The sequence below is a fragment of the Nicotiana sylvestris genome, chromosome 11, assembly GCF_000393655.2.
Source record: "Nicotiana sylvestris chromosome 11, ASM39365v2, whole genome shotgun sequence".
Lineage (NCBI taxonomy): Eukaryota > Viridiplantae > Streptophyta > Magnoliopsida > Solanales > Solanaceae > Nicotiana > Nicotiana sylvestris.
The window spans coordinates 19,491,505-19,503,726 of record NC_091067.1 but is presented as its reverse complement, the minus strand read 5'-3'; the positions used below and the strand labels follow the sequence as shown (position 1 = coordinate 19,503,726).

The window sequence follows — 12,222 nt, the reverse complement described above, 5'->3', positions numbered from 1 at the left end:
GTCACGTATTTGCACGTTAGAAAAGCAGTAAATACAACAGGTTTTTCATAACTTAAAGCAGTAGTAAAGGAAAGTAGTAAAGGAAAGTAATAAAGGAAAGAAACAAAAAGACAAGTCAGTTTTGCAATCGAAAAGAAAATTGAATGCTTGAAAGAAATAAATAGATAATGGCGCATAAAGAAGCATAAATTCACAATAATAGTCTGAAATGGTAAAAGCCTAAAAAAAATCCCCAACGGAGTCGCCATGCTGTCGCCCCCCCCCCTTTTTCTAGAGCGAAATCGGGTTTATGACATTTGGAGGGACAACTCATTCCTTTTGGGAATTGAGTTTGCGTTTGAAGAGTCGCCACCTAATGATTAGGGTGCATTAGGACACCAAAAGAGTTTGATTTTGAATAACCAAAGATTAGGGTAAGGGCTTGAAATTATTCCAAGGGGAAGGTGTTAGGCACCCCTCAGAATCCACTAGTGTGGTTCCCAGCCAAACAATTATTGTATATTTGGGGTGCAATTAACACGTAGACAAATAAGGCTCAAATAAGAGGGGGTTTCATATAATGGTTTGCAAACAAACAAAGTTTGGAAGAGCAAAGAGAGCTGATTTTTTAAAGAAGGAGTTGAAATGATAAAAGAAATAAAGAAATAAGGGAAAGGGGGTCCTAGGTTGATTAACGATCACCCCACACAATGCAAGGTAATCATTCCTCAATGAGGGGCTATACGTGACATTATCACGTGGTCATCATATCCATATCTACCCTTCCAACCCCGTTAAGGTATTTAAAGCGCGGATTAGTCTCGTTTACTTATTGCATGCTATTACCCGCCCCAATCCTATCAGTTCCGGAGGCATTTAGGACTACTAATCCTAAAAGGGGGGATATTAGGCTTATTTGTAGCTTCAAAGGAAAAAACTCTATGGCGACATACAAAACACGTATTGCAAATTGCAGAAAGCATATAACAAGCAGAGGCTCAGATATACCTCCTTAAACAAAGAAGCACGTAATTAGCATGACTTACACATACTGTTTAGGTCTGATTTAAAAGGTATTGAAGACGAGTGAGAGAAAATTGTTGAGACAGTTTCAGCTTATCACATAACTCAGATAAGAAGTCGAAATCAGGCCTGCCTGCTGGTTGTAATTATTAACAGAAGCAGATTCAGTTTATATTTATTACTCTAAGGCTTACCTAAGTGTTGGACAAGGATCCTATAAGCATGGTATCTACTGGATTCAGAAAGCAATGAAACAGTAAGGCTCAAAATGAACTGTTTGAATGCATACTCGTTAAACTTGCTAAGTGAGGGACTCAGATTATTGAAAGGGAGAGGCAGAATTTAAACGAATTGATTACAAGTTTGGCAAATGAGAGCAGCCATTACTACTAGTTTTATATCTAACACTGAGTGAAGCGAATCAAATTTTATTAGAAACTCCTATAGGCATACTTTCTATACGTTGCCGATTTTTTAAAACCTTATAGACATGGTATCTTGATGCAGAATTTGTTTTAAAATGTTTTGATAGGCATGCTCTCTAGGTGAATTTTGAATATGCAGAATCCTATAGACATGATTTCTATATGAAGTTAAATATGCAGAATCCTATAAAACATGATTTCTAGATGTAATTGAATATGCAGAATCCTATAGACATGATTTCTAGATGTAATTTGAATATGTAGATTCCTATAGCCATGATTTCTAAGTGAAGTTAAATATGCAGAATCCTATAGCCATGATTTCTAAGTGAAGTTAAATATGCAGAATCCTATAGACATGATTTCTACCCTTTGCATACATAGTTACCCACCCTTTTTTCACTAACCATACCCAAATATTTATTACAAATTATTACAAACCAGAATAAATAAAATTATATCAGGAAAAGTAAAAGTGTACAACTAGAGGAAGCCTGATTCTGACTTCCTCTCTGAGTTACAAGATAAACCCAACTCAAAGACCATTGATCCAAATCCTTTCTCCAATTTGAGTGTGTCACAGTTCCCTAAGAGCCTCAATGGGACTCCGGGCAGTGCTCACACCCAAATTGTATTATTAGAAAAGGGGCAAGTGCAGTGTGGAAGTGTCAGCCCTCAAGTGTCCAAGTTCAGAGGGAGCTCAAGGGGTCGCAAGGCAAGGCTCACAAGAGGGGGACAAAACTTAAAGTCTAAGAGAGAGTGCAAGTGAGGAACAGAGTTCTAAAGGGATAAAGGAGAGGAAAAAATCTACAAACAAGTACACAAAAGGGGTTCAGGGGAATAGGGAAGTTGCAAAGAGCCTATGTGCTTAGGCATTTAGCTAGTTCTGGGCATGCACAGCAATAGAGAGTGTTGTTATGCTTACAAATCAACAAGAATGCACAACACATGATAGTGACATAGAGGTTATGATTCTAGGGGAATCAAGTTTGAGCCATAGGCAATAATACTTAATAATGTCATGCCTCAAACAAACCATTAGCATCAAACACATTAGGGTAGGGGGTTTGGGATGAAAAATAGGAAGGAAATTACAGCATGCTAAAGTAAATTCTGAACTAAAGACAAGCAATAGGCAGACATGCAAGTGAACGTATTAAATAAATACATTGTTGTGGTTGCTGAAAACCTTAATTAGGACATACCAGTTTTAAAGAAGCAAAATATAGCAGTAGCAGTACTTGAAAGAAAACAGGCCATAGTACAAGTAACAAAAGAGAATGTTTTCTGAATGTGAGTGTGAGTTCAGAAAACTAAGAGTGTTCGTGTCCTTGTGTCAATGAAAGAGGATGGTATTTATTGTTTGAAAACAGGCAGAGAATAAGGCCAGAGAATAACCATGTATCAATTAAAATCAATCAGTGGAAGAACTTCTTTTAATTAAGGAGTTCAAACTTAAACGGTAATAAATAGAAATCATTTAAGGAAAGAGATCAAATAAGCATCTTGTGCAAAATAGACAATAAGGGGTAAATACATAAGAGTTTAATTAAGGGAAGGATCTTTGAAATACACGGTTAAACAAATAAGGTAAAAATCAATCAGTACATAGTAAATCAAAGAGTCAGAGATTCAAGATTACTGGTTCATGAATAAACCAAGTCAGAAAGGCTAAGGAAAGTTTTTAAATCAAACCAAGAAACAGGGAAATTAGTAAAACAAGGAAAGAATAAATCAGACTTACACAAGGAGGTCTGAAATTAGTCAAAAATTGAAAGTCATTTTAGAGGAGAAGCTGAGCATATATAAAGAGCACACAAGTATTAGGCATGCGAGGCTGAATTTAGGATAAAGAAAAGTGTCATGCAATTGCAAAATCAGTAAGTAGTGGACTATAGGAACATGGTAGTCACATAGGTCAGTTTCAGTAACCCGGCAATGGAGAAGGGAGAGAGTATCAAATAGCATGCAAAGGGTCTAGTAGAAAGACCTTAGAAGAGTTTAGCAGTGATTCAGAATTATATAAAGAAACAAAAGATTTTGAAATTCAGTCAAGCAACAGATGAAACAACTTCAGAAACTCAAATAGGTCCAAAGAAATTAGGGTTTTGAAACCAAACAAGTTCGGAGATGAGGAACAAACAAATCACATAGCAAATAATATCAGAACTCGAATGAACCCCAAATCTTAGGGTTTTTGCCATCAATCGAATGTAGAGGTGAAAGAAAAGAGAATTAAGCAAAAATATCAACAAAGAAAAATAAAAATCAGAAACCCTAAGAAAGAACTTAAGATTTTAACATAAAGAAACACAGTAGAAGAATCAACATAAAAACATAGTAGAAGAACAACATAAGAAACACAGTAGAACATGCTAAAGATCAGAGAGACTTCTAAATATCTTGCCAAAACCCTAAATCGGAAAAGATAAAGGTTTTGAAAGCAGAATTTTGAAAGAAACTTTGAGAAAGCATTTGAAAGTTTAGGGAAAACACGGATCTAGAATAGATCTAAAAAAATCAGAAGAACCTCAAAAGTTAGGGTTTCAGAAAAAACCAGATGGTGAGAAAGGCTTGGAAAGTCATTGATCTAAGCAGGAGAAGTCGAGATCAGGCTCGAATAGCCATGGCTGGCCGAAGCAAGGTTGGAGACGGCCATAGCACTCGAATCGAACAAAGTCTGGGCCAATATTCTTTAGGGTCAGGCCTTGAAACTATAGTAACCAGGCGTGTAGGAGTTATAGGAGGCCGGTATAGGATTTCAGTGGCCTTGGAAGCCATGGATTCCGGTGATTTTAGGGTGGAAGCGGAGGGAGGCGGCTAGGGTTTGAGGGGAGCTTGAGAGAGAACTGGGAGAAAGGGGGGATTCAAGGGCGGCTACAGAAGGGAAAATGATTTGGTTTAGGGGTTAGGTCGGGTTAAAAAAGCAAGGGGTTAAGGATGGTCGTTGATCATTTTGATCAACAGCCTGGATTGAAGGGGAATCCGGGGAGGTTATTTTAAAGGGTCGTGGGTCGGGTAGATTTAGGATTTGGTCTGGGTAATTGGATTTGAAATTGAGTTTAATTGGGGTGTCAAATCTGGCTAAAATTGAAATGCAAATGGGCTAACACTTAAATAGCCATTTTCCCTTATTTATTTTATAAAAAATAGTAAAATAATTTCTGAAAATAAATTAAAGGTACTAAAATGATTAAAAATATGTAATTATAAAATTAAAAATACTGGAGTCGATTTTATAAATATAATTACAATTAAATCTTGAAAGAGGCCAATATTGCAATTATATGCAATTTAGTTTTAAAAATACTAAATAAATTTGTAAAATATGAAAATATTATTATAGCTATATTTTAATATAAATATGAGAATCCAATAAATGAATTACCCAAAATGATAATTTTGGGGATAATTACCGGGTTTTTCTTAATAAAATAGGGCAACAAATTGATTTAAAAATCTTTAAAAATGAAGAGAAAAATAATAAAACCTTGGGACATACTTATATATGCACATACATGCTATTTTAAGAGTATTTTGCATATTAAAAATATATAGGGAAAAATTGGGTATCAACATGAATTAGAAGAAACTGTTTTAGCAATATCAAGAGCAGAAGGCTTTTGATCAACAGTAGAGTGATTCAAAGAGGACTCGTTTAGATCAATAGGATTCTACTTTATTTGAGTTAACAAATCCTTGTGGGTATCACATGAATAGTAATTATTTGGTTTATGTTGGAATTGGGGTTGGCTAGAAGTGTAGCCTACTGTAGCATGCAACTCACTGTTGCTGCTATGTACGTGGATCCTAGATGGCTCTTCAAGGCCATGTGAAGAAGAGGAGTTTTCCTTTAGCAATTGGTTATAGGTAATATCATGTGGTGGGTCTGAATTAGTATGATGTGGAGGGTGTAGCTGTGTTGGCGTGTTAAGTTTAACAGGCATGGTATGATCATTAATGCCTAAGAGTGATATAGGGGAGTAAGTATTGTTAATAAATGTAGAAGAAAATTTATTGGGGGTTAGTGGCTAATATGTTTCAGACTTTATTGAAGAGAAGTTATTTATTTTGGGTTGTCCAGGTATAGGAAAGGCCTTATTAGAAGTGTATTCAGTGATAGGGCCTTTCAACTTTGTATTGTTCAAGTCCATATTATCTAAGTCATCCAATCTGTTGAATTTGTTATTGAGCAGGTTCTTCGCAGGCTTGTCCTTGAAATTTTTTTGGGCCTCAGAAGGCCCATTATCAATAGTCGATGTACCTTCTTGCTTGTGTTGCCCTGGCTTCACCGCCTCTTGCGCCGCCCTAATGTTGACTGTGTTTCCACTATTGCTTTGGCGCTGCAAGGATTTCCTAGGAAAGCTCACTATTTTCCACTCTGTTTGTTGTGTTGAATCATTTTGTGTATATACATAAGGGTTCAAACTAGGTAGATTTGTTTATTTTTTTGGTGTAAAGAGACAGCCTAGATTTGTATGACCAAAGCGGCCACAACTTGTGCATAACATGTTTAGACCTTCGTATAGTAACATCTGTTTATGGTGTCATATGAGAATATGAGAATATGTGATTTTAGTGGTTTTTCCAGTGGAACCTGAATAATATCCTTGCATACTTGCCCCTCGTTGTAGAGGAGGTGCAAGCATCAACCTTTAGTAGTTGTCCCAACTTTGATCCCACCTTATATAGTATTTGCTCATCATAAAATTCAGTTAGAAGCTCTAGTAATCGAACCCATATTTCTGAGTATATGAGTTGTGTGGATGAGGCTATAAACTTTGGCTCCCATTGTCTAACCGATAGGAAGTGATTCAGAACAAACCATGGCCCTGCATGTAATGCCTTAAGCGTGTTCTCTTCCTTTTAAAATTTTATGAGGAAGAAATCAGAACCTAGATCAATGAGAGGTAGATCTTCTGATGGGTTCCATAAGGCAAGGATTTTGGTTTGTAGTATGTGGTGTGCAATTTTTCTACCAAATACTTTAAATATTATTGAGTATTTCCAAGGAGTATATAAGAGGCATTTATCTTCTGTAGTAATGGGTATAAATATGTCATCATCTTGATTGTAGTGAAGACTTTCATCAGACAAGTGTAGTTCAGGTTCCATGCTCTGTTGTATATATGGAATTGTCAATGGATGTTTATTTCATATTAAAGTTTAAAGACATGATGGTGTTGGAGTATTTAGTTTTGTATCTTCAATTTGCATAGCACCTATGTCGGGAGGTTCTTGAGATAATTTGTCGTAGTAGTCTGTTTGTATGGAGTTATTCATGGTTGGTAGAGTCGATATCACTTGAATAGGAGTGATGGGGATAATTTAGCATTAGTATTGATAGGGTGAGTCAGGCCAAGGCAATAGCACAACGACTAGACGACACATGAAGGCCCTAACAGTGTGGTCGATGATTCACATATCAAATATTAAATAAGAAGATATACTATACTTGATGTCACGATCCAAATCCTAACCTGTCGTGATGGCGCCTATTGTGGTACTAGGCAGGCCGACATTTCCAAAATATTCCCAACATTTAACAGAAAATAAATCAAGTAATTTTAAATAACCAAAATTTTCATAAAATGGGGTAAAAATCCAAAATACAAATGCGGAAAATTCCCAAATCGGGGTGTTACTGAGCTTATGAGCATCTATACATCACCAATCTAGAAAAAGTAATGACCACTAAAGACTGGATCTAAATACAATAAAAAGGAAAGATAAGAAAGGAGAAACAAGGACTGCGAACGCCGGGCAGCTACCTCGTAGTCTCCAAAGATCAGCCATGCAGGATATCAATAGCCACCATGTCCGAAAATACATGGACCTGCACACGAAGTACAGGGTATAGCGTGAGTACAACCAACTCAGTAAGTAACAAGACTAAATAAAGAACCAAAGATAGTAACATGCTACATAGTTATAGTTTAATTTCAGTAGTCTCAACAAGGAAAAGTAGACATACTTTCAAATCCGGCAATTTAAGTCAAATCAGTTTATACATGCGAAGTTCAATTAAAAACCAGATATAATATCTCTCAAAAGTTTTTAAAACAGTGATATATGACAATTACGTGCAACAACAATGAAATCATATACAGTTTCTCAGAGCAACATTCACTCAGCCCTCCCAGCCACTCCAACCTCACAATCACTCATTCCTCACATTCACTCAATACTCGATACTCGGCACTCACACTCCGTAGGTACTTGTGCTCATTGGGGGTGTGTACAGACTCCGGAGGGCTCCTTCAGCCCAAGCGCTATATCAAGCAAAGCATGGCATAAATCAATGAAACATGCTGCCACATGCAGCCCGATCCCATAAATATCTTCCCAATCAGATCCTCGGCCTCATTTAGTCATCAATTTCTCAAGTCTTTCGAGCTCTCATAAATCATGAAAATCATCCCAAACAACAATGATATGATGTATAGTAGAGACTGAGATATGATATGCGAATAAAAACTAAGACAGTGTACAAATTATATTTAGCATGTAATTTAACATGTAACACGACCTCTGTGGGTTCCAACAGTACCAACACATAGCCTAAACATGATTTCTGACATGATTTATGGTCAAATTTCTATAACACACGGAGATCATATAGCCTAGCAACAAGTTATTCAACTTACAATTCCACGGAATGGACCAAATCATAATTTTTACGGTGCACACCCACACGCATGTCACCTAGCATGTGTGTCACCTCCAAATCAATCACATAACACATAATCTGGGGTTTCATACCCTCAGAATCAGATTTAGAACTGTTACTTACCAAAATCTGAGCAAAAACTCTACTCCAATACGCCCTTGCCTCGCAAATCAGCCTCCAAATGTCCCGAATCTAGCCATAAGCAGTACAATACAATCAAAACGGGCTAAGGAAATTAATTCCACAAGAAAATACGAAATAATAAATCAAAATTCGAAATCGACTTCAAGTCGGCCCCCGTGTCTCGGTCTCGAAATTCAACAAAAGTCACAAAACCCGAAAGCCAATTCAACTATAAGTCTAACCATACCAAATTCATCAAAATCTGACACCGAATCGACACTCAAATCCCCAAATTAAACCCGAAAGCCCATTAAAATTTGTAAATTCTATAAACAACACCAAAACCTATCAAATCACGTCTGATTGACCTCAAATTTTGCACACAAGTCACAAATGACACCACATACCTACTCCAACTTCCGATATCTCAATCCAACCCCGATATCAAAAGTTCCACTACCGGTCAAACTTCCCAAAAATATAACTTTCGCCATTTCAAGCCTAATTCCACTACAGACCTCCAAATCACAATCCGGACACGCTCCTCAGAACAAAATCACCGAACGGAGCTAACAGAACCATCAAAATCCAATTCTGAAGCCGTTTACACATAAGTCAACATCCAACCAACTTTTCCAACTTAAGTTTTTAAATTATGAGACTAAGTGTCTCAATTCATTCCGAAATCCTTCTAGACCCGAATCAACTAATCGGGTAAGTCATACAAAAGTTATAAAGCACATAAGGAGTAGAAAAATGAGGGGGGCTACAACTCTCGAAATGACCGGCATGATTGTTACATCCTCCCCAGCTTAAAGTTCGTCCTTGAACGGGTCTAGAAACATACCTGGAGTCACAAATAGGTGTGGTTATATACTCCACATCTCCCGCTCGATCTCCCAAGTAGCCTCCTCAATTGGATGACCTCTCCACTGCACCTTGATTGAAGCTATATCCTTTGACCTCAACTTTCGAACCTGTCGATCCAAAATGGTCACCGGCTCAACATCATAAGTCATATCACCATTCAACTGAATCGTGCTAAAATTCAAAACATGAGACGGATCGCCGACATACTTCCGGAGCATAGAAACATGAAATACTGGATGCACACTTGACAAACTAGGTGGCAAGGCGATCTTGTAAGCCACCTTCAACCCTCTAAAGCACCCCAAATGGCCTAATGAACCGAGGGCTAACTTTCCCTTCTTCCCGAATCTCATAATACCCTTCATGGGTGAAACCTCAAGCAGAACCTTCTCCCCAACCATGTAAGACACATCACAAACCTTCTTGTCGGCATAGCTCTTCTGTCTAGACTGCGCTGTGCGAAGCTGCTCCAGAATCAATTTAACCTTGTCCAATGCATTCTGAACCAAGACATTACCCAATTGCCTAGACTCACCCCGGCTCAAACTAACCCACCGGAGATTTACACCATCTCTCATACAGTGCTCATACGGAGCTATCTGAATGCTCTACTGATAGTTGTTGTTGTTAGCAAACTCTGCAAGTGGTAAAAATTGGTCCCATGAACCCCCAAAATCAATGACACAAGCATGTAGCATGTCCTCCAATATCTGAATAGTGTGTTCAGACTGTCCGTCCATACGAGGGTAAAATGTTGTACTCAACTCAACCTGGGTTCCGAACTCTCGCTGCACGGCTCTCCAAAATTGTGATGTAAACTACGTACCTCTATCTGAAATGATGGAAACTGGCACACCGTGAAGGCGCACAATCTCTCGGATGTAAATCTCAGCCAACCGCTCTGAAGAATAAGTAGTACCAACTGGAATAAAGTGCACGGACTTGGTCAGCCGATCTACAATCACCCAAATAGAATCGAACTTCCTCGAAGTGCGTAGGAGGAGCCCAACTACGAAATCCATGGTGATTCGCTCCCACTTCCACTCTGGAATCTCTATCCTCTGAAGCAATCCACCTGACCTCTGATGCTCATATTTTACCTGCTGACAGTTAAGACACCAAGCTACAAACCCCACTATATCCTTCTTCATTCTCCTCCACCAATAGTGTTGTCTCAAGTCCTGGTACATCTTCGCGGCACCCGGATGAATGGAATACCGCGAGCTATGGGTCTCTTCAAGAATCAAATCTCGTATCCCATCTACATTGGGCACACATATCCGGCCCTGCATCTTTTACACCCCATCATCTCCAATAGTAACATCTCTAGCATCACCATGCCGAACCATGTCCTAAAGGATAAGCAAACGAGGATCATCATACTGGCGCTCTCTGATGTGATCAAATAAGGAAGACCGAGAAACCACACAAGCTAGAACCCGACTGGGCTCCGATACATCTAATCTCATAAACTGGTTGGCCAAGGCCTGAACATCAACTGCAAGAGGTCTCTTACCAACGGGAATAAATGCAAGGCTACCCATACTCATTGCCTTCCTACTCAAAGTATCGGCCACCACATTGGCCTTCCCCGGATGATACAAAATAGTAATATCATAGTCCTTTAGCAGCTCCAACCAACTCTGCTACCTCAAATTTAGATCCTTCTATTTGAACAAGTGCTAGAGGCTCCGATAATCTGTAAATACCTCATAAGACACACCATAGAGATAGTGCCTCCAAATCTTCAATGCATGAATAATGACAGTCAACTCCAAATCATGGACATGGTAGTTCTTCTCATGAGGCTTCAACTGGCACAAAGAATAAGCAATCACTCTACCTTCCTGCATCAAACACACCCAATACTAATCCGAGAAGCATCATAACCAGAAGCTGATGGTGGAACTAGAACTGGAGTTGTGATCAAGGTAGTCTTGAGATTCTGAAAGCTTTCCTCACACTCATCTGACCACCTGAAAGGAGCACCCTTTTGGGTCAATTTGGTCAAGGGCGATGCAATAAACGAGAAACCATGCACGAAGTGATGATAATAACCAGCCAACCCTAGAAAGCTCCGAATTTTCGTAGCTGAGGACGGTTTGGGCTAACTCTGAACCGCCTCTATCTTCCTCGGATCTACCTGAATCCCCTCACTGGACACCACATGCCCCAAGAACGCCACTGAAATGAGACAAAACTCACACTTGGAGAACTTGGCATAAAGCTTCTCCTCCCTCAACTGCTGCAACACAGTTCTCAAATGTTGGGCATGCTTCTTCTGGCTACGAGAGTACACTAGGATATCATCAATGAATACAATGAAAAAAGAGTCGAGATAAGGCTAAAATACACTATTCATCATATGTATAAACGTTGCGGGGACATTAGTCAGCCCAAAAGACATCATAAGGGACTCATAGTGATCATAACGGGTCTTGAAAGCTATCTTTAGAATATTCGAGTCCCGAATCTTCAACTGGTGATACCCTGACCTCAAATCAATCTTAGAGAACACCCTCGCTACCTGAAGCTAGTCAAATAGATCATCAATACGCGACAAAGGATACTTGTTCTTAATTGTGACCTAGTTCAACTGTCTATAATTAATGCACATTCTTATAGTACCATCCTTTTTCTTCACAAACAAAACCGATGCATCCCAAGGTGACACACTAGTGTATAAACCCCTTATCAAGGAGTTCCTGAAGCTGCTCCTTCAATCATTTCAACTTAGTTGGTGCCATACGGTATGGAGGAATAGAAATGGGCTGAGTGTCAGGCACCAAGTCAATACCAAAGTCAATGTCCCTATCAGGCAACATGCCCGGCAAGTCTGCAAGAAACACATCCGGGAAATCTCGCACCACCGAACAGAATCAATAGTAGGGATCTCAGCACTAGCATCCCTCATAAAGGCCAAATAAGATAACCCTTCCCAACCATCTACTGGGACTTCAAGTATGAAATCACTCTATTAGGAGCATAATCTAGAGAACCCCGCCACTCAATCCGTGGCAACCCCGGCATCGCCAATATTACGATCTTAGCGTGACAATACAGAACAACATGACATGGAGACAACCAGTCCATACCCAAGATCACATCGAAATCAACCATACTAAGCAACAA

At 38.9% G+C, this 12,222-nt stretch overlaps 1 protein-coding gene across 1 annotated transcript; it reads right to left on the bottom strand.

Moving 5' to 3' along the window:
• Nucleotides 1-9,089: 9,089 nt before the first annotated feature.
• Nucleotides 9,090-9,668, bottom strand: LOC138880784 (uncharacterized). Its single transcript, XM_070160959.1, has one exon. It carries the CDS (start codon nucleotides 9,666-9,668, stop codon nucleotides 9,090-9,092), a length of 579 nt encoding a protein of 192 aa, XP_070017060.1.
• Between the last annotated feature and the right edge of the window lie 2,554 nt (nucleotides 9,669-12,222).

Coding starts and splice junctions, on each gene's coding strand:
- LOC138880784 (XM_070160959.1), bottom strand. CDS start 9,668: ATGAGAGATGGTGTAAATCTCCGGTGGGTTAGTTTGAGCCGGGGTGAG.